The following is a 26,027-nucleotide window of genomic DNA, read 5'->3' as shown; positions in this document are numbered from 1 at the left end:
AAAAATAATACCACCAAATTATTTGTAGTCCTTATATTTAAAGGTTACACGTTAGAACGACGACTGGGTCGTGCACGTTCGTGTCCCTTAGAGCGCACGTAGGGCTTGGTGTGTGAGCGCGGGGCTCCAGGCGCGGGCCCGAAGTGACGGACAGCCTCGCGGGCGTTGCGGCGACCCTGCAGCAGCACGGTCTTAGCGCCGGTCGGGGCGCGCAGAGCCAGCTGATCGAAAGTCAGGATTTCTCCTAGAATACAAATACAAAATTTGGTTCAGGTTTTGACAATTGTCAAAGGTCATTTACATACTGCTCTAGTATTTTATAATTTAAAAATAGTTTACTTTCCTGGCAGAACACACTATCTATACAGATAATATAGGTATATAATCTTGGGTGGAATAAAGGGGTTACAAGTTTACTCAAATCTATCAACAAATAAAAATTTAACCCTAGTACTTTTAATACTTTCAACAAAAGTAATGTTTTACAATTAAATTATGAACAGATAATATATATGCATTGTTTGTTTGTTTACATGACTTATTAGCTTTATTGTTCGACAACAACTAAACTTTATAACATTCTCTGTTTCATGTAATATCAAAGCAACAACAACATCTTTCAATGATTGTTATTACTAATACTTTGAGATATATAATAAATAAATATAGTCTAGATGTTTTATAGAAAGTTGTGCTGACTAGGACTTCTGTCCAACTGTTCATAACAACATGCTTCCTAACCTTACAAAATAAATAGAAAAAAGCAGTACCTCCAGCAGCCAAGATGCGGGCACGAGCCTTCTCGGTGACGTGCAGGGCAGCGACGGACATCTTAGGCACAGTGTATAGCCTGACATCGTTGGTGATGCTGCCGACAACCACGGCGATCATACCCTCGCGAGTTGGCTTCTTCATGTGGCGGGCCAACCGCGACAGAGATAGTGGAGGCCGGTTGATGCGGCTCATGAACAGCCTGCGCAGGATGATCGTGTTGAACTTGGCATTTGTACGCCTAGCCAAGTATCTGTAGAGCTAGAAACAACAACAAGTTAGGTTAGGAACTGAACACAAGAAACAAACTGTAATTTACTCATAATACATGGACTAACTGGTAGTAATGAGGTTTAAAAGAGCCGTCTTAGTAAACGAGTAATACTTACTTTTACAAGCAACCTCAGGTAGACATCCTGAGATTTAACTTCAGTACGCCTAACTTTCCTGTCGTGTTTATGGTTGATGTCGATACCCTGAAATATGTAAAGAAACACATGTTGATATCACTGTAATACATAAAAACCACCATGAACTCTCACAACACTTTGTATTTATCACGATTTTCAAGGATTTAATTTAATTTCACAACAACTAAACTCACCATCTTGACAACCGGATGAAAAAGAGACTATAGACAAAACGATACTTGACAGCTGAACGAAAAACTGCCAGCTGCAAAAATTCAATGACATAAGTAATTATCATAGACAATAAATTAAACGTTAAATAATCTCAAGTAAATAAATAAAACGTTAATATTTTGTAGATACACCTTTTTTTTTGAATTAGTGAAAACATACCCTAGTTTTGCTATTTCCCAATAAGAAAATTTTCACCACCAACTTCGCTTATAATGCAGAGACAAGTAAAAACATGCGATATAGGCAAACTTGAAAAAAGGCCGTATTTTTATACAGCTATTTAAGGATGGATATTAAATGCATCAATCCTTAAGTCATTTAGAGATAGCTGCGGATGAATTTATTGTGCAAGTAATTTTAACCCAAAATTATATTTGAATTATAATTTAATTTTTATAATTAAGACTATGTAACTGGTCTTCAACTTTAATACTCTTTAGCATATGTTGGAATTTGCCAAATTTTAATAACTACTAAATATTAAAAATACCAACATATTTTGCTATGTACAAAAACAACAAATATGCTATTTGCTATATACTAAACATCCGAAATGAACTTCTCGTTAAGGAAAAGATGAAAGAGGTAAAAAGGAAGAAGTCTTTTATCTTTTTCCGAAAAGCTCTTCAAAAAACTGGGCTCGACGTGGCTTTATTTTAAAAAAGTAGTATAAAATACATTAAATATACGAATAGTAAATTTGATGTACCTAGAATATCTAATTTTTATGGGGATAGGACCCTAAGAAAACGGTTACCGTATATATTGAAAAGTTTGCCTGTGGACATCAGGAATGAAACTAATAAAATAAATTTAAAAAGTTATAAAAAAACTACCTTTTAGATAATATAATTACATAAATATTAAATAACTATATAAACTACATATATTATAAATACCTATATATACAAACCTGATTACTTAGATTATATTGTACTAACATTTTTGCGTTACTCTAAGAGTCTCAACCGGAGTCCACAGTCAAACTGTTCAAAACAGTTTTGTGGACCAATGTATTAGCATAAGTTTTATATTTTCTGTATTTAATAATTATGAATAAATAAATAATAATAATAATTTGTGGTAAATGGTGTTAAACAAGGCACAGATTATATCCGGCAACTATTGCATCTATGAGTCAGCAGATCGTAAATAATATGGGAAATAAGTCAGGCAGTAACGGCTATTCTATAATAGCCGCTAAATTTGAATTGATATGCCATAGGGAATTAAAACAAATGAATCAACTGTCGCTAAGTCTGTCATCGCGACAGATAACAAGTTTCGACCGCCGTTTTTTCGAAAGGAATGGAATTTAATTCGAAACATCGAAAATTATCAAAAAATAAAAATTCTGTTCGTACTCCTTCATCCTCGAAACCCAGATTAACCAAAAAGAAGATAGTTACGCGAAAACGAAAATGCGTGTGCCTCCCTGAAAATTATTCAGTCGTAGAGTTCCCTACGATATGGAATGAACTGAGACAGAACGGCCAGCTGTGCGATGGCACAATCGTCTGCAGGGATATGAAATCTATCCGAGTGCATCGGGCAATCCTTTCAGCCGTGAGTCCGTTCTTCAAAGTCGTATTTATTAATTCGTTGAAGAAAGGAGAGCCAGAGGAAACGGAGATTTTCGTCGATGTCCCCAGCTATTACATGACCTTGATTCTCGATTATGCATATACAGGGACATGCACAGTTACTGCAGAGAACGTTGAATATTTATTACCATATGCAGATCAATTTGATGTTGTTGGTGTTATTCAGCTATGCTGTCAGTTCCTTTTGCACGAGTTGAGGCCGCATAACTGTCTTGGAATATTTAAATTCGCAAGATATTATTTCTGTAGTGAGCTAGAAAAAAAAGGAAAGTTGTATATAAGACAGAATTTTAGCAGAATACTTAAGGAATGTATTGAATTTAAATCGCTTTCATATGATGAATTAGAAGATATTTTGAGAGACGACGAGCTTAACGTTCGTAACGAAGAAATAGTATTCCAAGCAGTTAAAACATGGGTGGAACATGATATAGAAATCAGAAGGAAATATATTCCATCCTTACTATTGTGCGTACGCTTCGGTCACATCAGCTACAAATATTTTAAATCGAAAATATTACAATGGCAGCCTGTTGCGGATGATGAGGTGAGGAAAACAAACTTAAAAAAGCCTCTTAAAGTTTTAAGATTAACTAAGAGTTATTTTTTATTACACAGAAATGTCAAGAAGCTTTATATCCAGCCGTGGTATTTCTCACGTTGTTGGATTCGAGGCCCGGTACTGAAGCAGACCTCAATGATCCGTTAGCAAGGCCTCGAATACCTTTTGAGATACTTTTTGCAGTTGGTGGCTGGAGCGCTGGCAGTCCAACTAGTTTTGTTGAAACGTATGATACAAGGTAGCCAAGACTCGTTTAAGATACCTTCGGCATTTTTGGTAATACAAATTAATCGTTAGAAGTAGCATGAGAAGTAGCAGAATGACGTACAATAATAATAGAAAAACATAGACGTAGCTATGTAGGTATACGTTTCTTCTCCATACATTTTTTAGTTAAATTTGATTTGTTCTGCCGACAACAGGGCGGACCGATGGTTCCTCTCAATCCACATGGACCTAACGCCTCGCGCTTACCATGGCCTCTGCACGCTAAACAATTTGATCTACATGATCGGTGGATTCGATGGCAGCGACCATTTCAATACAGTGCGGTGTTACGATCCTGTGGCAAACACGTGGCATGAACGTGCCTGCATGTACCAGGCCCGGTGCTACGTCAGCGTAGTGGCTCATGGTTAGATGGTTTTAAATACATTAGAACACTAAGGACTAAAAGAGAAAAAGGGAAAAAGGTTTTGAAAACAGAGATACCTGTCAATCCGGTAGGTTGGATACATTTTTGCCACAGTACGATTTAATCGACAATTTATAGGGCGGAACAAAGTTGGCACGAGCTGGACTACTTTATTCATAAATAGACGGCACTTCGCACTCATTCTTATTCTTCGTAATACGTTTCCTTCTTTCTACCTAGCGTTTCGCTAATACTCCTACAAATTTTACCTTTAACTCTCACAGGTAGCAATTAGCTATATCTTGAGTTTACCGCTAACCTCCATCTCACGCAGTTGGTTACTAATCTTACGTGCATTATATTTGACATAGATGGCCTTATCTACGCTTTGGGAGGATACAACGGTCGCACGCGCATGTCTTCCGTGGAGCGCTACTACCCCGATAAGAACCAGTGGGAGATGACGACACCGATGAACAAGCAACGATCAGATGCTAGCGCCGCGTCACTCGCTGGAAAGGTACTTAGCGAGATTATGAGTAGTGAGGTTTTACATACCAAGATTAGAATTAGTAAGTCAGTCATTATTGCGAATTCCCAAGTCAAGCAAACAAAAGTTAGTAAGCGTAGGTTAGAAAGGGATGAAAATCCAGCTTAAAGTGATCACCATTTTACAACAACGATTCTGTGGTATTGGTATTTCACCCCGTGTCTCGTAAAGAAAGCAAAACCATTAACGAAAAAAAAAATTTTTTTTTGATGGAATTTTATGTTGTTATATCTTTATAAAAAGTAATTTAGAACGTTATGGTTTGCAGCACTCTGATGATACTTAACAGACTTTTCCCCATTGTCTTTTTATGCTAGTCTTCCGACGAAAACTAACCTATTCGTTTTGCATAGATATACATCGTAGGAGGATTCAACGGGCAGGAAGTGTTAAGTTCTGCGGAGGTTTTCGATCCGGACACAAAACAGTGGAGCTTCATCAGATCCATGCTCAGCCCGCGCTCCGGCGTCAGTCTCATCGCCTACAGAGACTGCTTGTACGCACTGGGAGGGTTCAATGGATACAGCCGATTAAATACCGGTAAATACACTGTATTGGGTAGTTTGGAATTGGTAAAAGGGGACAAGATTATGAAGTAAGTATAGATAAACACACTTACCTATATTTCCGTCAATCTGATCTATCATCTAAATTGCGGGATTATAAGTAATTTTAGTTTTAACATAAAAATATGATGGACCCTATACTAGAATCTGTATACAAAGAAATAATTTTGAAATTGTATTTGTAAAGGCGAAAGGTTCAACCCACAACGCGGCGGCGATTGGCAGGAGGTGACGGAGATGTTCAGTGCTCGGAGCAACTTCGCTACAGTGTTGCTCGACGACATGATATTTGTAATTGGAGGATTCAACGGTAATCATTTAAATAATAAAAGGAACTACATAATTATATACCTAGCACGAAAACTGTCTTTTGTCCTCTTGGGATATGACTTTAAATAAGGGATCCCCAAACTATCTAATCCAAGTGTTGGAGTAGATGCTTAGCTAATAATGATTCTAGGGTCAACGACTATCCCCCACGTGGAGTGCTACGACGGCGACACGATGGAGTGGTACGATGCTGCACCGATGAACCTGAACCGTTCCGCGCTGAGTGCCTGCGTTCTAGCCGGCTTACCCAACGCGCGCTCCTTCTCCTACCTCGCCAAGGCCGTGCCAGCCGCTGGCGCAGACCAAGCTCACCACTCCTGACCAACCCCCAACAGACCAAAAGCAACCATTGAAACACCCTCCACATACGATGCAGCTGCTCCCGTCAATCCTTCGCTTCGCCCAAAACAACTAAAACACCAACGTCCATTAAGATATTTTCAGAAACATTTTCAAGTACCCATTTTGGCCGATTTTGCACCTTTACGGCGGCCATTGCGTGCTTTTGTGATTGATACGTATATCTCTGTGATATTTTCATTGTACATAGAGTTTTGTGATTCTATTTTATGTATCGTAAATCATGGTGGTATGGCCTTATTTTATTGTACAGATCATGTCCGAACATATTTTGTATTTTATTGTTTTATGTACGTGCGTAGGCTAATGTGCTACGTATCAAAAGGGAATGCTAGCCCCTTAAATAATACGGGTATTTTAGATATTGTTTTAAAGCGAGGGATTTGTTGTAAATTTTCAAGTTTTTTATAGTGTAGTTTGTGAAAAATTTTATTTTCGTATATTTGTGTACAGTTCGCGTCCGTGGGAAATCAGAGTGGTCGCGTTTTGGATGTGTGTACGATATTGCGGTGGGCGGAACCTTCGTGATATTGTTGTATCTGTGATATTATTTTCACTAAGAACTTGAAAAAATTCAAAAAAACGTAAAATTTATATTTTTTTAATTTACTGAAAAATTTACTGTACCTGATTGAAAGATAGAGAAATTGACAAATAAAGAAAAAACTATGACTATTCTGCGTATTATTTACCTGTCTAGATACTTGTTTATCAATTATTTCCAATATTATTGAAAATATCGAATGTTTTACAAACAAAAATATGGCTTATATCGTAATAAAACAAACAAATCATTAAGCATCCGACAATAGTGGCGTGTAGTTCGGCAAAACGTTATCCACCCACACAATAAGTAGGCATCGGAGTAGCCCTTCCCATACTCGTATAACAAGCCTGAATCAACGTGCAGACCAGCGAGAGTAGTGCAATCGTGCGTATATTTACTACCGAAGGGGGAATTGGGGAGAAAACGGGAGACCGCCCCCTCCCCGCTCGGGTCCCGGCGCGATCGAACCACAACCGAGGCGGTAGTGAACGCGTTCAGTCCGGGGCGCGGTGCAATACTCGTAAAGAAATTAAAATGGAACTCAAAGGAAAGGTAGCCCTCATCACCGGCGCGGCAGCTGGCATCGGACTCGCTTACAGCCAGGAACTACTCAAGCAAGGAGCAAAGGTAAGTTAAAAATAACTTTTACAATCAGTCACCCAATTCGTCACATCCTTCGCGCATGGCGTATTCGCTAAAATAATATTAAGTTCAAGGTAAATAACTGTTGCATGAATTACTGGATATTCGCCAAAAAATCCTAAATCGTTTGTAAACTTTACCTAATTGTTGTAAGCTGGATCAGTCGCGAGCCGGCTCTCATTTGTATTGATTTTTGCCGGCGCGGCGCAGTCATTGGAGCGATTGTTTTCCTTTGAAGTTTCTTTGTGCCTCAGATCCTACAGAAATCCATTCGCTTTACTCAATTATACATATAATATTGTTGCATTACGTCTATTTTATGTGGAATACATAGGTTTAAGTCGGAAGGTAAGTATGTACCTGCCTACGACTGCAGTGCTTATAAATATAAACATATTTATAAACAGGATAACGCCCTAACGATATCCGGAAATGAGATTTTCTAGTCGAGGATCTGCGGATGTCTCGTATTAGTCGTCTCTTCGTAACTAGCTTATAGATTTCTTAATTATAACTTGGAAATAACGGAATCGAATGCTGTAATTTGCTTAAATATTTAATTTTGATAATGGCGAAAAGCAGTAGATAGGCACATCGTTACAACCGATGCGTATCTGGGTAATGTAGGGTATTTTGACTCAATTTGAGTTAGATAGTAATGATGCCGTGCCTAGGTATTTCTATAAATAACTATGAAGACAAATATGACATAGTTAATAATAGATAAAAGTTCCCCATATTTATAAAGATGTGAAAATACATTATCTCTTATTCATAATAGTACAGTGGATGCCTTTTACTTTATTCGTGTCTGTTCAGCGTTTAATTGTGCCTAAATAGGTGCATAATTAAGATTATTTTGTTATCTTACGTCCTTAATTCTCTTTTAAGCTCTCCTTGTTCACACTTCTCTCTGTACTTTCTCTTTCTCGTGAAAAGTATAATGATAGCTTTATTTCGTCTGATCGCTCAGCGTTCGAGGTAAAAATAATATAGTATTCATTGAATCTGGTAAGATTGGAAGACTCTTGTTGTGTCGACTGAAAGCTGTCTCTGTTATAGCTTAGAAAAAAAAAGCGGTGAAAATAAAGAATAAATAGCTTCATTCTGGATTTTCCAGTCCTAAATCTTGGCCTAGGTACCTATAATACCTAAGCATCTCTACTTCTCTAGAGCCCATTTTGTAGATAAACAATTTCTCATCTCGGAGGTTTCTTTTGTGTATCGGGAAATCACAGACAATCAATTCTGAATTGAGAGTACATTCTTCAGGCGTAACTATTTACGTCTGGATCTTAATATCGTTAACTTACTAGCTGTCACTCACCTCTTCTCCCGCGTACATGTCGGTTATTGCTGCAAGCATTAAATAATTGCTGTCGTTTTGAGGCAGTGGAAAAAACCAAATGTGAATCCAGAGTGTCAGCTACCTTTATAGCAAATTTATCGAAATAGTCTAGCCGTTTGTAATGCAAATTGTTAACCAAACGTACACTGTATACAAATAAACACCCACATACTTTACTCTTTGTAATATTAGTGTGAAATTATCATTTCGTAGTTTTTCTTTCGTTCATAACGATCTAGTTATTACATTCTGGCACTTTTCAGGTTTCGATATGCGATATCGACGCGGAGATTGGCGAGCAAGTGGTCGACGAGCTCGGCTCCAAGTACGGCCGGAAGAATGTGTTGTTTTGCCGGTGTGACGTCACCGACTACCCCCAGTATGAGGGTAAGTTCATGGTATTGCGTGCAAACGTAATTATGATTAATATTAACTCTTCACTTGGTTGTTTTACGGTACATGTTAACGATGTTTCTACTTACGAATAGTTGTGGGTTTTCTGCTTAGGTACTTCAAGGGTCATCTTAACACGATGTTAGAGCTTATAATATTATAGTACACAATAGGTTTTTTTTAATATACATTAATTAATTCATCTTCTTCGTAGTTTCATTTTTAAAATTTTTATGTGAATCGGGTCAATGATTATTAACACAAGTTTTCCGAAGGCAATGGTATTCATATTCAGCCTTTCAATACCAATAACATAATTTTACAGAGGCATTTGAGATGACAATGGAAGTGTTCAACAGACTGGACATAGTGATTAACAACGCGGGTGTTATGAACGACAGATTCTGGGAATTGGAGGTCGATGTTAATTTGGTAAGTCTGCTAAACATAGACAACCACTTTATGGCTCTTAGCGAGCGGAAGGCGGACGTCCACTTCCTTGCAGCTATTAATTTTGTTTCCAAATATTGTATGTAATGTTATTATAATCTTGTACAAATTGTAAAGAGAATTTGTAACATGTATATGGCTTCAAGGTTTTTTTGAAAAACTTGTAATGAACCCGATACATAAAAGAATTTAATTAAACAAGTCATTTGCATTACATAGCATATTTTAGATACCTACACATTAGACTTTCTTTTATGGAACACTCATGACAATGTTTTGCGTATTTACATAGCGAAATTGCCAAAGGCAAGTATAAAATAAGTTTAACACTCGTCGCAACGTCGTTCGTAAAGACGTTCAAAAAACTATGTTTACAAAACGCACTCTTTATTCGTAGAACGGCGTGATACGCGGTACTTTGCTGGCGTATCGGTTCATGAGTAAGGACCGTGGCGGACAAGGCGGCATTATTGTGAACACTGCTTCCACTTCGTTCACCAGGCCTCAGGTGTCCACTCCCATCTACACCGCCACGAACTATGCTATTGTGGGGCTCACCAGGGCATATGGGGTAAGATTTATGAAGATTAAACAATGAAACTAAGAACCTCCGTTTTTTGAAGTCGCTTAAAAAAAACGAAACGTTTAGTATGGATCACGTCTGCTTACCCGTCTAAACATTCGATATTTTTTTTATATAATAATGTCATAAATTTAAATAGATGCTTGGATGAATCAAAGAGACGAATCTCACACATTGTTTACTTCTTTTTTGTTTTATCGAACTAAAAAAATGTCTTCGAAATGAACAACCAAACTTTTCCAAAATACCGATATTTATTTATTATTTCAGGACCAGTACCACGTGAATTTGACTGGAGTGCGTAGCATGGTTATCTGCCCGGGTCTCACCGACACTGGCCTCGTCAAGGAGATCCGCAAGCAACTCATGTCTTCTGATTACGAAGCAGCTTGGCAGCGGGACAACGCTACCTGCAAAATGCAAAGGTAGGTCGCAACGGAGGGTGACGAAACAATTAGTAGATAATGTTGTTTATGTTGTGTGCCTGTTTTGCTATTTAAAAAGACAGAGAGCGATTGAAAATTGTCTCAACGGAAACCGGTCAAGTAACTTGAGGGTTCCCGTCCAAATAGGCTAAAGAAAATCATCAAAAACTTCAAAGAAAAAACAATGCTATCATAATATGTCATGGTACTAGCCTCGATTTTCATTATTTATTGTTATAGCCTCAACAGAAATACGTCTGTGTAAAGTGCAACTATCCAGCTATCATCGTTCATGAGATACCACCTAGCGAAGGAGAGTCAAAGACTCAATAATAGGGTTGATTTTCTAGTTTGGGGAGGAATATTCAGAAAAACAAATATTTTTCTAGGAAGTACCAAAAATCTTCAACAGATGCAATCCTGCTGAGATTTCTAAATTAAAAAAGGAAAACTATTTGTTTGTTTACAGTTCGGAGCATGTTGGCCGGGCTTTAGTGGAAGTCCTGACAAAGGCTCAGAGTGGATCTGTGTGGATCGTGGAAAATGGAACACCGGCGAGGGAGTGGCGCGGCTAAACTACATCCAACTCCCCTTATTTTTTTACCCTACTATATTATTACGCGGTACTCACGCATTTTCCATTGTGGTTCGAGACAATTTTTGTAGGAAACTGCGAGTTTATCATTATCTAACCCGCCTTTTGTCACGTATTTCAAGATATGTGCTTCATTAGAAATACGCAACCTCTCATATTTCAATCATTTTTATACCTATTTACACTATTTCCCACCTTTCGAACACAATGGAAAACAAGCATTTTACTCAGGGCGCATTCAATAAATTTTGTGGTAACTAAACTCTTTGTAATAGGGATGTGCCCAATATTTTTTTTATCTATGTAAAGTTATTGGGGCATTATATTGTAAGCTCAAGGAATACGATAGACTAGTCTGTAATACGCTTCGAATCTACTTATGAATAATTCCTAATAGTCCTTTCATGTATATTTATTGAATTGAATACATAACACGTATTAGTGAAGAGTCGTGGTTGTGTAAATATTTCGTTCTCGTAGTATAAAGCCCGCGTAAGGCATTATATTTTTTAAGAAAATACATTTTAAAATAAAGAAAAATATGTAGTCGATATGGCGTATGTCGTAACATTATATCGTGTACTTAACGTAAGTTGATTAATCAATGTAATGATTACTTATACTGTATACAAACGAGTATGTATTTTAATAAGCACATTACCCGTTTTTAATTCTAAGTTACAGATGTCAAACATTTTGTTTGTGTGATCCCAAAGATTATTGACTAAGAATGAGTAATTGATTTTCTTATTTGATGTAACTTGTTAATTAGTTATTATTTGAGTGACACTGAAAAGCTAAAGCTATTTTGCCAAGTACATTGTACAAGCTTAAATTTATTTGCAATAAAATTGGAAATTTGGATTTGGTTGTTTTAAATAAAATTACCCTTTGGAAGATTTATAGTAAAGTTATATTTTTATATAGATACAATCACCAGGTACAGCTTTTGAGTTACAGATTTTTTACAAATATCAGTTGTCTGTATATTCAAGATTTTGAATGAAAAGGACTCGCCGATGAACACATTCAGGTAATTTATGATTCCAAAATTCTACAAGAAAATACAATAGTCCTTTTCTAGAACTGAATGATACAAAAAATTTATTGAATTTAATAAACATACACTTTACTAGTCTTGACCTAGTGTTATCAATCAGTTGGTGGCACTGGCAGTCCGCGTCTGGTTCTAGTCTAGTGCCCTCAACACATCTCCAACAATACGATGTGGCAGCAGTCCTTATCACATTTATTTAGTACTAACTACATGAATGACAGTCAATAACACTTTACATTTAATAACTTGCTGAGGCGCCTCTAACCCACATAATGATTTATATAATTACACATGAAAACATCTGGCCAGCAGGTATTAGAAACTAATTTATCCTCATATTAATTTACTAACAGTTTAAGTAGGACTGCTGCATAGACTGTCACATGTCATTGCAAGTAAATAAATAAAAATGGAGGCGCAATGACCTTTTGAGTGATAGTAGACCATTTTAGTACTTTAAATATATGGTTTAAAACTAAATAGGCACAAATAATCATAACTGGTGAGGAGACCAAGCTTTATGAAAATATTTATAATTCATTGCATAAATAAATTGTCTCCTATGCAATTTACATTACATAGCCTCCCTGAAATTTACAAGTGGCTTATTTCTCACTCACCGATAACATTGGCATCTTTGAATTCCATAAAGGAGCCTAACATCATCCAGCTAATGGTCGACTTGTGACATTTTATACAATTCAATTTAGTTGATGCCAACTTACTGCCCAATTGCGTTATCGCTCACGACACTCCTATACTTACATTATACTAACTGTGAGCCTTCTCAATGTACCGACATTTTGTTCTGTCGCGCTCTTACGGGAAATTCCTTCTTTATCCTTCCATTATATTGGATACAACACTATCACACCAAAACAATGTCCTTCGACTTTAATCTGCACCACTATTTAACTTCCCGCAAAGACATTACTTTTCAAATCAATACAAGACACTTCATCACAAAACTAACACTTTTCCGTCACATATCCATTTTTGAATAGTCCCTGCTGCGATAAAAAATCTTTCAGTGTAGTGGACGCTCTTCAACTTCTCCTACTTGGCTGAAAAGAAACAACGTACTTATTAGAAGTTTATTTTTAAAATCTCCTAATTTTATATTACTGAAGGAGATGTTTAATTTTAACTTTGTCATGTTTTTATGACAATGACAGAAGGAAATCTAGTTTAAAGTTGGCACTGAGGGTGCATACATACTGGAATTATATGAGGTTGTGCGTGTGTAGTGTAGTTGTACCTGCAGTGGGCGCGGGCTGCGCGTGTGGGGCGGGCGCGGGCGGGGGCGCCGCCGCCAGCTGCGCCGCGCCGCGCGCCCCGCGCCCTCCGCCGCGCGCCCCGCCGCGGGCCCCGCGACCCGCGCGCCATCGCCCGTCGTCAGAGAAGCTGTGCACGTAGTTCCTGCGGGGACACGACATCTTTCTCAACACATCTCTATATAATTATATTAAACCTAAACTTTGCTGCAGCAAACGTATTCAATATCGAGAGCTGCCGCAACTTCCAATACACCAAATCAAAACCTATCTTTCTAAAAATCTAAGCTCAATAAATAAGAAACCTGCGAGGCAATAGATCATTATGGAACATTGTCTCAACTCACAATGAACAACAGTTTCTTATGTGGGACACAACCAATCTTACAATAACAAAGGAAAATTATAAGTATTTTGCCCAAGGCCTAAGTCTTCAAACAGGCTAACAAAAGCCTTCTCTCATATTGCTTGAGCTTTTCCCTAGTAATTACTTATAGCTATCTAAGGAATACTGACTGCTGGTGCTGCGGGTTGTGATGGCGCCAGCCACCGCGACCACGCCAGGCTCCACGACGCGCCGACGCAACACCAAACGTTTCCGAGTTCAACTTGCGCTCTGTTCGCCAATCCGTTCGCTGGCTTCGACCCTTTGACCTAGAAACGTAATTACAATTAGAAATTGAATGTTCACAATATCAAAAATTTATATAGTCATAAATTTTGAGAACTATTATTACCTCTCCACAGCTTCACATGAGATGTTGTCAAAGAAACTCTTGGTCTTATCATATCCAGTGTAACCATTCTGGTCTTCGTCTACTTCTGGTTCACCAGCACCAGTTTCATTACCAGAGTCATCTTTCTTGTCAACCTCACCCTGCGTCATAATAATCACTTCAGATTCCTGTGATATCCAGAAATCAAAGAAAAAAAAGATTAAAATTTTGCCAGAAATAATCATAATACAATATAAAAAAATATGAAAAAAGCATGCTCATATAATTTAGATTTTCTATATCTGTACAGGTTCTCAAAAACATAATAATTGTGTGTAAATTCACAGTTCCATGTAATCCAACTTCTATCCTATTGATATTTGAATCATATTTTTCAATCTACCAGTAGCAAATATTAACTGAGTATTTTTGTAAGGTTCACACGAACAATGCGTAAAGCTACAAAAAGTAGCCGTCAACTGAAAATGATAAATTGAGCGCGACGAACTCAACGCTGAATATCATAACAAAAACAGGAAAACATTGGTTTCGTTGAATAACTAAATTATATTTCCAATTCTAGCTTGGACCAGTGGTCCTAGCCTTCTAGCTTTCGTATAATTTCGATGGACGTCCACAAAATAAAATTCAAAAAATGCGAAATTGGTTTACTAAATATCATGAAGTATTATCTAACGCAGTTTTTGCCACTACGACGAGCTGTGCTGTTAGGCACAGCAAGAAAAAAAAAACCGTCTATAAACATTGAACAATTACTTGTTTTTTCTTTATTTATAGCAAGTCATTGCGTAACGATTTCGGCCAATAATTTCCTACTGGACGTCACCAACGATTGTGTAATTTGTTCGGTTCACATGCAAACGTAAGCTTCAATCTGTTACAGATCGTAATTGGCATAATAGGTAAATGTAGGAATTCTGACGATGCTTCGTTCAAAATATTTTATTGGAGGGGGTGCAACAACTACACCAAATATCTGCGATATCTGATATGCTCTGATTGAGAAGAATTTCTCAATTTCATTATCATACTAAAAGAAAATCAATAATTATGTGAATGCAGTACAGATATTGAAAGTTACACGTAAGACGCCTTAGCTAGTTTCTTGAGACTTGAAATGCTTTCGGCATGTAATTTTTTATGCTGCATTACTGCTTAAATACTTATACTGGTCGTTACGAAATTCAGTCACAGCCAAAGCGTCTTTGAAAAACGTGGTAGCAAAAAATTAAACTAGCAACAATAGGGTTAGAAGCAAAAATGTAACAATATGTTAGTTTGAAACCTTGAACTCCCATTATTACAATGCGTATATCTCACCTCAACCTTCACCTCGCCGTCAGATATCTTGGCCTTGGCAAGTTGGCTACGCAGTTCTTCAAACTCGGTGTTGGCTTGTTCAAAGTCGTAGTCCTTGTCGAACTTGAGCGTGTTCTTATTGCGGGGGACAAAGCCGCGGCCGCGACCGCGGGGTCGTCCTCTCCAGCCGCCACGACCATAGCCCTGGCCTAAAAGCCCCATCATATTTACTTTAATGGGAAATGACAAATTAATTGATATTATTAGATCGTTCCTTCGTGATTTATTATATATTTGTACATAAAGCAAATTTATAATAGCAACATTAAGCATTCACAGACTTAATTCTACGGGCTCCGGTTTTTACCGGGATTCGCTTACTCATAGTAAGCGATTTCGTGGACCCACAGAATGAAATCGGCGCCAAGCAGTCTGACCCACAGCTGATCTTAAATATTTTATTTTTATTTTATTCATACATCGACCGTCAATCTATTATCACAGCTTCCCCTCCATCTCAAAGTTTAAATATTATGGCATATGGAGGTACACAACAACGTGTGGCCGATGGGATTAAGATTACGTGTATGAGCCGGAAGATTAAGCAATTATCTAGCTTTAACACATGCGCCAAATGTAACGTAAGCAATCGAATGTTTACAACAACAGATACAAAAACATACGCCCTTAGAACTGCCAAATGTAGGTCGCACTTAATTTATTGAAATTGCGATGGCCCGTCATGTTTAAGCCTTTGTTATTTGCAGTATGCAATAGTTATGCTGCCAATGAAAATCGAGCGCAACGAAACAGCATTAACACGGAATTTTATGACACATGATATTATTTGTTACATTGTATGACATATTTATGATTTATGTATGAAATATGTTGTCATGTTAAAACTTTGAAATTTGTAGACTATTTTCTTTCTATAGCCTTTATAATAGAGGTTAAGCAAGACCTAGTGCAAGAAATGATATAGTAATGTTTAACAAGTGCTTACCAGACTGGTGATGATGATGAGGTTGCTGGTTCGAGAGCTGCTGGTTGTGCTGATTATGTTGGTTGTGCTGGTTATGTTGCTGCTGCTGCGGCTGTTGATGATGCTGCTGTTGTTGATGATGCGGTTGCTGATGGTGCTGCGGTTGATGGTGTTGCTGTTGCTGGTGCGGCACAGGCGCGCCGCCGCTGGGGTAGCGCTGGCGATTGCGCGAGTTCGTACGGTTACGGTTCGCCGGACCCTTCGCCGCTTGACCGTTGCTGCCGCGTCGGCTGTCGCGTTGTTGGCTAGACCCACTAGCCACAGAGCCGACCTATAACGATTACAGGTTTTAGAATAACAAGCTGTGTACATTTTTTTATATATTTCAGAATAGAATGTATCAACAACACTAGAAAATTCATACCTTTGATTAACAAAGAAGGTAGCAACAAAATTGATTTTACAGTTGATGTGTTGTGTTGGGATTTTAAACAACAAGAAATTACCTGCGTGCCCTGATCAGCAGTTGGGCTTTTCCTGTGAGCGCCAACAGCGGGCGTTCCCGACCGTGAAGCGCTTTGTTGAGATCCTCCTCCAATGAGGTCAAGCATAGAGCCTACAACATAATTTCCTTGTACATAAAAATTAATAAAAATAAAATATTAAATTCTTATATTAAACGTCACTAATTGCTAAGCATAACTGCATAAGCTCTCATGATACAAATTTGCTGCTTGAGTGGTTTTTTTTACAAGCAACAGACCAAGGAGGAATGATAATGCATGTTGCGATTTTTTTTGTTGTTATTGTTTTGAAGTTATATGCATGCTGTAATGTTATGTATTGTTTTTTTGCATGCTTTTAGCTAAGACACCACCATGAAATTAATTTATTACGTAATACTGGGGTATTTTTGTTATTTAGTTGAATTTTGTTAGCAATACATGCACACTTGTTATGTCTAAGCTATCTTAAATATTAAGTTTAATGTATTAGTCTGGACTCATAAATTTAGGAATTTTAGTAATTAGGGGTCTTAGTTTCATGATTTTTTATTTATTGATAAGCTAAATTTAGGAAATGGTTAAATGTTACCGGTGACTTTAGGACCATTCTGATGTGTTGAATGTTCATAAGTAGTTGGTAAGAAGAAATAGTTACTACATGTTGCATGTTAGTAATGTGGGTAGAACAATTTATTAGTATCGATGGAAATTAATGATTAGTGTTGATATTTTTTTGTGAAACTGCATGCATAGTTTTAGTGGAAGCAAGAAGAGTTAGATCATAACCAGATACTTTAATTATTACTGACACCAACTAGTTTTTTTAAATTATTTGTATTAGGAAGAGAATTATAAAAGTATCTCTTTATGATACTGCAAAAATCGCAAAGTAGCATGTATTGAAGCAAAAGCTAGAATTATCCAAGAGCAAAAACCTTGGTCTTTCACTTGATTGGCGTGATGCGCCACTCCTGAGCCAATCGGAGCTGTGGCAGGTGGGGGCTGGGGTGCCAGCTCCACGGAGGTTTGCGGAGACAACTCACTGGTCTTGTTAAGCTGAGCATGGACATTTCCTGGGAAGCCAGCCATCGGGTGGTACTGGGGGTAAGGAGTCTGGCCGACCACTGGGTGGGTGTATTGCCCCGTGAACTGGCCCGGCGCACTGCCTGCGCCGAGCGTCGGGGGCACAGACATCTGCATGATGGCCGGGTCATTTGGTAGAGAGGGGACATTGTTCAGAACACGAATATCCTTTATGTCAGAACCACGGAAAAGGATGTAGTCATACACCTGGCTCTGAGGTGCCACAGGGTACTGAGTCTCCCGATCCTCCGTACCAAATGAGCGCACTGTAAAAAAAAAAACATTAATGTCAATAACCTCACAACAATGTAGGTACTTTATAAAATAACAGTTCAATGACTTCAAACTTATAAATTTCTAATTACAATTGATTTTATATGTATTCTAACAAGAATTCTTCATATGGAGAATGTGATGGACATTTAAATTTAAATATTTTAGAAATAATTAGGATACGGAAATATGCTAACATCTTGAAAGATTCCTCACAAAATTAAGTTAGGTGGGTAGATCAAAATCATGGTCTTCGAAAAAAGTAAAAGTTTGGACAATTTTATAGGACGGAGACGAAGTTAAGCCGATATACCTGGCGAAGAAAACAAAATAGTAGCATACATACATAGACGATATCAACGTCATCAATGTGAAACCGCGGTCATAGGCGGGATAATGAATTTCTCTAAGAGGGTAGATGAAAAAGACTAGGTTATATTAAATGTAAAGTCATGGAAAATTACTAGGAAAATGTCTAACAATAAACATATAAGACGCTTTCCCAAACAATAAACAAAGATGGGCATAAAACCGGAGGGAAAAAGCTAACAGCTTTCTAGAGAAGTCGATCAATGTTCCTACGAGAAAAAAACGTTATCCTCATGAAATATAAGGATAAATCATCAAATTACAAGCGATGAATGCAAAATAGAACCTTGTAATAAGATAACAGTATCCATTTGTCAACTTACCGCTAGCTAGAGCGATGGTACATTCCTGAGGATCGACGGTGAAAAGCCGGCCTTCGTAGCGAATATCAGCTTTAGATATTAGGCTTATTTTGGAGCCCAATTCGGGCATTCCAGAACTCATAATGTCACTTTGGAAATAACTCGCCGATGTTAAAGATTTTTAACGATGTCGTCGACCATAGAAATACAGCCACCGAACAAAATGACTGACGGGAAGTTGGCAACAAGCGATGCGTTTACAAACAGCTGTAATGAGTGGGGAGGGAACTTTGAAACCATACTATTTGACTAAAAAAAAATAAGTAATCGGATTAAGTTCTTGCTACAACTTTTATCGAAAAGAGATTAAATAATTACTACAAATTAATGAAAACAGTGTGGTGAATCAATGTGAAATATTTTTTGGATCTTTTCCCGGTTTCTTAAAAAATAAGTATGAAGGCTCTTTATTAAATGATGCAACGATTTATTTACGCTCATTTATCCGGATTGTACGAGTGTACGATAGCTGCTGTAAACAGGAGTCGCATATTTACAAATATTTTTTAAGTAATCTCATTATATTATTCATAGATACATTCAATTTACCTATGAATAGTAAAACATGATATAAGCATAGATATAAGTAATGTAGTCGAATATTATATGAACTATTTTTCATTGCAGTTTTACAAAAATACTTGATCATGATCATGGTATATTTAAAAAAAGAATGGTAAGATCGCTTTCATAAATTATTTGGCACGCCATAATTTAATTAAAACGATCGAATTTTTATTGATATATGTTATCATGATGAAAGAGGAACTAAAAAATAAGATTGAAATATTACAATAAAATTACTCTCCAAATATGCTTTTGAAATGCAAAAAAAAATACTAATAACAAAGTGATCAAAATAGTCGATTTCTAATTCGAAGATTTATCCTTCACTTCACCTCACTACCTATATAGTATTTTGTAACCGTTGCGTTCGTTTTCGCTTAGAATTTGATTGGACGGAAATATTTTGATTTACGTGTTTTTGTGTATAATAAAGTAGTGAGTTAACTATTCAATGCTTATCATAATTTCGGTACATATGAGTGTATAAACTAAGCCATAATAATGATAGAAACACCAATTATATCTACGCCGGGTCTAACTAGAATAAGTATTGGCGGGAGCAGTAATAGTTCTATCAGAAGAAGGACCCTCATACCGCAGACAAGGCCACCAGGATCTAAAAATGAGGTTTGTTTTGCGATATCATTGAAGTAACATTGTTAACATGTATATGCAGTCTCCTAAACATCTGTTTACTAAACAACTGCTGTTGCACTTTTGGTACACATTTCCTCAAGAAATAGGTTGTTTTTGCTTTGTTCCTTTAGCTTCTATAAACTTGTTTAAACTTGTCAAATGTCGCCCTCAAGGTCTACTGCTCATCAATAATATTATTAATTGACCAAGAGTGAGAAAAATACTCAATATGTTGCATGCTGTTCTTTCAATGGTCATTTCGACTAAGAGTATTGATAATTCTATCCATGAGAAGATTGCTAAATATATAGGATTGGATACTGCTAGTTTGGGCAGTCAACTTTTAATTTGGTTCTCTCATTTATTTTAACTTACCAATAATACATTTTTTTTAGGAGCGCAATGATGATGATGCAGAGAGATCGTCGTTGGTGGCGTCGGAGCGTGCGATGGCGACGTCCACACCTCATGCGGCGTCACCCCGGCGAGGCAGGGACACCATGTCTTCATCACCACAGAAGGAACATTTCCAAGGCTGCCTTAAGCTGTATGCTGAAAATGTAAGAAAAGCTCAGCAGGATTACTGCTCATTACTTGATGAACTTATTCAATTTCAAAATTCATTTTTGTGTTTTAGCTTTTATTTGTACACAGAATGTTTAATCTGGAGTCATAAATATAACTGAGTAATCTCTCATCTAAATAAGTGAAGCTACGGTGTAAAGAACAGAACCCCCAAAGAAATTTAAGATTACTTTGAATTTGTTTAATTATTTCAGAAAATAACAAAAGACAATGCTTGGAATCTTCAACTGATTGACTTTATGTCGTCGATGTTGCGGCGCCATGACTCCCGTATGGAGAACCTTCAGACTGCTTCCACAGTGGTGGATGCATCAGCTCGGATCTACTCGTTTAGGGTTGATGCTGTTCACTATGATGTGCTCAAGATGGCTGGTGGACTTGTTAAAGCTGCTCAAGTATGTAAATCTGCTATCTGTTAGAAATAAGTGTATGTTGAAGGATATTTTGCTTTTCCTTTTTCACCTCTTCTACTCAAAGTACTCCTCGATGTAAAAAATTATATGAGAGAAATGGAAGGACAGGTAGAGGCCTAGGCACTTCGGTGGGACACAAAAACAGGGAATAATCTTTTAAAATGTAAAAATTGTCTGTGATCTACTAGCACCTCAATGTATAAAAATTCCTGCATATAGTAGAAAAAACAGAAACATTACACATACAAACTGAAAAAAAAATTCATACATTTCATTACAACAAATCTTTCCACAGACTAAAAGAGGTAAGAAGGATGATGATAACATACAAGATGAAGGGGCAGCGGATGGTGATGGTGCAGCACTCACTCAGAAGAAGAAGAAAAAGAAGTCGAAAGGCGCTATAGCTGCCAATCCTGAGGTTTTTAACGGCGACTTTGATGCTAATGATTGTATAGGTAAGCTGTTATTATCATCATATTTTGTAAATTAATGTATAGTATAGGATTATGAATATTTTAACCTATGAAAAATTCTTAGGTCTTCAGCCCTTCATTGAGGATAACGGACGCTTTGTAACAGGGAGGCTATGGTCGTCGTGTTATGTCGGTGAATTGTGTTAACCATATAGAATTTGTAATGTTACATAGAGTATATTTTCATTTTTTAGCTGCATCAGAGAGCAGAGTCATGATGAGATGTTTTGTAGACTTACTTTCAATATTCATCTATACTACTGAAACTGGTTTGGTTCTGTTTTTATGGATTGAATTTGTTTCTGTCATCGGTTTTTACACCAAATGGTACTACTGAACCAAACCAAGACCTAGTAATGATTCAGTTAGTAGCATCATTAGCTGTCGATCGAATTTAGTTCTAGGAGTCCAGAGTCCAGAGTACAAATTCGATTAAAAAAGAACTCCATTATGTCAGGCATAAGGCTTTTGATTTTCATTGGTTTTGTACATTAGTTATTTGTGTACTGTTTAAGTTGATTGTCTTATTAAAACTGCGTTACAAGAATAAGTAGAAATTAGAGGTAATTAACATCAAACGTGATTATATTTCAGATCCGTTCTTTGAGCGGCTGGCAGCAACAACTGGTGACGTGACGGCGTCGAACCGAGCGTTCAATGCGACGCTTCCTATTCATGATAAAACACTATCATTGATATTAAGGTACACTTGATCTACTTGAATATTTATTAAAGTGGAAAATACTATATTAACCTCTTTTGATATTCCTACTTCTTGTAGGAATTCGTGTTGTACTTCTAATAGAAAGATGTGAAACTCTGTTACAAAATGGCTTAGCTGTAAAAACTTGACCAATAGCCGTGTGTGTGTACTTTAGTTAACGTTAACTTCTAATTATTTCACAGGACTGATGACCAATTCCTGGAAGAAATAAAAGAGAACATTCCAGAAGACAATTTAATAGATCTTAAAGAGTGTATTACCATATCATCAAAGCTGCTGCCTGCATTTACTGAGAGTGACCACATTTGTGAGCCTTTTACTGGCTTTTCTATTAGCAACTGGGATCCCAGCACTGAAGACACGTGAGTTTATTAAAATTCATGATGGAAACCTCTTAAAAATATAGCCCTTACTTCATTGGTAGTATTTATTTTATTGGGTTTGAAATCTTTTTGAAACGAAAAACTGCCTTACCAATTTTGTAATTTAAAAGTGTAATTTTTGTTGGGCTGGTAGGGTTTTAGTTTCCTAAGAGTTATGAAATCTCACAAATATGTATTTTTATACAGTGACAATAGAGTTACCAACTGGGTGGAGGAGAACAGACTAAACCTGTCCCAGCAAGCGCTCGCGTTTGACGTCAATGCTGAAGTAGAGCCAATACCACAAGATGAGCAGCATAATGACCTATATGGTATGTAATTTATGTTCTATTGCTTGTCGCACTCGTTTTCTACTGAAACTATACAAATACTGATAGAATGTAAATTATGAAAGTAATAAACATTGTATACTTATAACCATAAATTATTGTAAAAGTTTACATTGGCATTTTTTTTTGTGGTGAGTGAGTTATAGTGGCTATCACAATATTTACGAGGTGAGAAACAATAGAACCTATACTGATTTGATTACCTGTCTTGCAGAATATAGGAAATCTATAAAAGGGGTTTAAAGTTCTAAAATACATTATCCACTGCAAACATAGAACAAAATAATAACGAAACTGTATAGGCAATTGCGGTGTCCATTTAGACATTGCGGGTAAAAATTTAGGCTCCTATTAATATGATACTTTAATATGATACTATCCCCGAACAGACGACGAGCCCCTGGGCGGCATCGAGAGCGAGGAGGAGGCGGACGTGGCGGTGGCGGCGTGCGTGGCGCGCGCGGGCGGCGCGGGCGGCGCGGGCCCGGCGCGGCTGGCCGACATGCGGCCCGCCGCCGCCGCGCACTCGCGCCTGGAGTACTCCTACTGCGGGGCCGTCGTGGCCGCCTGGGCCGGGCCCGCGCACTGGCGCCTCAAGAACAACAGGAGTGCGTACACACAACACCTACTCAACTAATACTCCTATCTTAATAGTGGACAAATTGAAAATATCATGCTTTATGTACCCTCAATATTTTTAATGGATATTGTTGATGTTTAACCTTGTTTCGATTACAGTCTCCACTTTTTATATGTAAATGTATTCCACTAATATATTTCAAACGTTAAGAAATACTCTGTTCATCTATAATAGTCAAATCAACTATGTAGCAATTGGCTTGCTAATCAACAAAATCTCGTAAAATAATCTCCTGCTGACTAAGAATCATCAATTTGCAGCTTCAAAGATGACGGAACGTACGCAGTCAACTGCCGGCCGTTTAACCGTAGAAGGCAAGAAACCACCGCGGACCAAACGTCAGCTAGACTTCCTCGGCGCCGGTCTTGCGTTTGACTGCCGCTCGGAGCCGGTTGGCGAGTATGAGCCAACACAGCCGGCCAAGATCATGATCAGCAGGAAGACGCTGGCTACTGGACATACGTGGAATGAGGCCAACTTTAAAACTCCTATTGATAGGTAAGTTAAAACGCTAATATGAATGTGGAGTTGGTAAAACTGAGGTAAACCTATATGAAGAAATTCTGTTTAAGTGGATTAGTTTCCGCTTAACGTTTAAAATTAGTTGCTTTTTTGTGCTGGTAACAAATTATTTTAACATGAAAATACATACATGAAACCGTCATGTATTGTATTTGTTATGTTACTTAATATAATAAATAGCAAAAAAGACTATAAAATAACCACCTTCGAGAAAGAGGTTCTGAATTCGAATGTATATTTTATTTTCATGTGTACCTTTCTTCACCAGAGGTCTAGACGAATCTCATTTCCGCAAGCTGTTCCTCCGTCAAAACGTGATGATGTTGCGGAAGCGAGACTTGGAGCAGAGCAAGCAACCAGAGCCTGAACCAGTCACCGTGGAAGAAGCAAGAGATTACGACTATAATAATGAAAATGATGCGTCCTACTGCCCTAATAATATACCGGTTAGTACTTTAAAATGTTTTGTCTGTGGTGGACAAGCTGTGAAGGAAAGTTCTAAATATATAAGTAATTCTTACACATTATTTATTGGGAATTTCAAATGCCAGTGGCACCAACCAGTGGCCATTGACGTCACTTTTGAAAGCATTGTGTTCAAATAAGGAAATATTTCCTTTTTTTATAGGATGGCGATGATTGGGGCAACGAAGATGCGACGGCAGCCGGCGAACTGCACGACCAAGTGAAAGCGGCTGAACCTGAGGAAATCACCGACATGTTGGAGCCTCCTACTAAGGTAACTAATCATTTAAATCTACTAGATTTTACCAGCTACGTTGCGGTCGACTTCCAAGTCTAAAATCAGTGTGAATGTAGTACTTCCAGTGTTACTCTTGAACAAACTTACTGAGTAAAATATCGAGATACGATATGAAGACTAAATATATAATAATAATATGTAATATGATAATATATAAAATGTAAGTATCCTTTGTCCGCAGGTTGCGAAAATCTTTATTCCCTACGCAATGCGTGCCAAGAAGGTCGACATGAAGCAACTGAAACACTGCACATGGAAAATGCTTTCAGAAAAAACTCCTGAAGGCGAAAAGGAAGAAGTAGCCCCCACGACATTCTTCTCCGTATATTCTCGATTACCTAATAAACTGTCAACTAATATGCGCGAATCTCTCAGCGTGCCTTTAGCATTATTGTCTATGCTACACATAGCCAATGAAAAGGGCCTGATCTTGGAAAAGCGAGACGATCTGAAAGATATCGGAATATTGGGCCTAATTAAATGAATTTAGCACAATTTCGTAATTAGTATAATGTGCAGTCAACAACGAAAGTTCATGAACAGTCAGTTTTACAAGCCATAAACGACAAAATGCAATAAGATTTAGCAATAGAACATAATTAGTTAAACACTTTTACTGACAAATATAATGTCGCTGAATATGCACGTATCAATTTGTACCCATCTAAAAATAACATTATTTAAAAAAAATAACCTGACTCTGCTCAGTGAATTAGTTGTTGGCTGTACTTAATTTTAAGTGTTGCCATACCACAATGAATTCTCTTTATTTTGTATTGTTCAGCAATAAGGTAAGTTTTCTTAAGAACAATCCAGTTTTCTGCATGTTTGTGTAAATAATCATTTACTTAGGAATACTGTTTATAAAAGTGTATTTTTATTTGCAACGCGGGTCATTGTAAATATCTGATCACTTTTCATTTATTTTGTAGTTTTTTTTTCTCTAAGGAATGAGTTAACTGCCATAAAAACATTGTTTTGATGTTTTGTAGTAATTTGTATTTTTTTTACGTAATTTTGTAAATGTAGAATATAAATAA

The 26,027-nt window shown here is 37.3% G+C and overlaps 4 protein-coding genes and 1 long non-coding RNA gene across 5 annotated transcripts; 3 read left to right on the top strand and 2 right to left on the bottom strand.

Annotated features, from left to right (window-relative positions):
- Positions 1-18: 18 nt before the first annotated feature.
- Positions 19-19,137, bottom strand: LOC113498215 (protein LSM14 homolog A). Its single transcript, XM_026878153.1, has 12 exons — positions 18,911-19,137; positions 17,798-18,211; positions 16,863-16,972; positions 16,378-16,687; positions 15,393-15,601; positions 14,073-14,239; positions 13,852-13,989; positions 13,399-13,480; positions 1,376-1,402; positions 1,161-1,247; positions 771-1,032; positions 19-244 (listed from the first exon to the last, which is right to left on the bottom strand). The coding sequence occupies exons 1-12, from the start codon at positions 19,029-19,031 to the stop codon at positions 45-47; spliced, it is 2,127 nt and encodes a 708-aa protein (XP_026733954.1). The 5' UTR covers positions 19,032-19,137; the 3' UTR covers positions 19-44.
- LOC113498158 (kelch-like protein 10) lies at positions 2,654-6,696 on the top strand. The gene is made up of 7 exons (XM_026878099.1): positions 2,654-3,566; positions 3,638-3,819; positions 4,004-4,215; positions 4,587-4,735; positions 5,119-5,305; positions 5,519-5,641; positions 5,792-6,696. Exons 1-7 carry the CDS (start codon positions 2,724-2,726, stop codon positions 5,980-5,982), a joined length of 1,887 nt encoding a protein of 628 aa, XP_026733900.1. The 5' UTR covers positions 2,654-2,723; the 3' UTR covers positions 5,983-6,696.
- Positions 6,982-11,868, top strand: LOC113498161 (15-hydroxyprostaglandin dehydrogenase [NAD(+)]-like). The gene is made up of 6 exons (XM_026878103.1): positions 6,982-7,195; positions 8,822-8,945; positions 9,277-9,383; positions 9,799-9,972; positions 10,255-10,409; positions 10,879-11,868. The coding sequence occupies exons 1-6, from the start codon at positions 7,103-7,105 to the stop codon at positions 10,982-10,984; spliced, it is 759 nt and encodes a 252-aa protein (XP_026733904.1). The 5' UTR covers positions 6,982-7,102; the 3' UTR covers positions 10,985-11,868.
- Positions 11,895-13,382, bottom strand: LOC113498162. Its single transcript, XR_003400962.1, has 2 exons — positions 13,320-13,382; positions 11,895-13,125 (listed from the first exon to the last, which is right to left on the bottom strand). It is a non-coding gene; the product is annotated as an uncharacterized LOC113498162 (long non-coding RNA).
- A 721-nt stretch (positions 19,138-19,858) lies between the features above and the next one.
- Positions 19,859-25,658, top strand: LOC113498139 (condensin complex subunit 2). Its single transcript, XM_026878079.1, has 12 exons — positions 19,859-20,143; positions 20,548-20,712; positions 20,932-21,132; positions 21,446-21,608; positions 22,221-22,329; positions 22,533-22,712; positions 22,920-23,044; positions 23,452-23,670; positions 23,963-24,200; positions 24,493-24,670; positions 24,853-24,963; positions 25,169-25,658. The coding sequence occupies exons 1-12, from the start codon at positions 20,018-20,020 to the stop codon at positions 25,469-25,471; spliced, it is 2,118 nt and encodes a 705-aa protein (XP_026733880.1). The 5' UTR covers positions 19,859-20,017; the 3' UTR covers positions 25,472-25,658.
- The last annotated feature ends 369 nt before the right edge of the window (positions 25,659-26,027 follow it).

Source organism: Trichoplusia ni, chromosome 10 (assembly GCF_003590095.1).
Source record: "Trichoplusia ni isolate ovarian cell line Hi5 chromosome 10, tn1, whole genome shotgun sequence".
Classification (NCBI taxonomy): domain Eukaryota; kingdom Metazoa; phylum Arthropoda; class Insecta; order Lepidoptera; family Noctuidae; genus Trichoplusia; species Trichoplusia ni.
The sequence above is the reverse complement of the archived record's forward strand: the minus strand, read 5'-3'. Positions and strand labels throughout refer to the sequence as shown.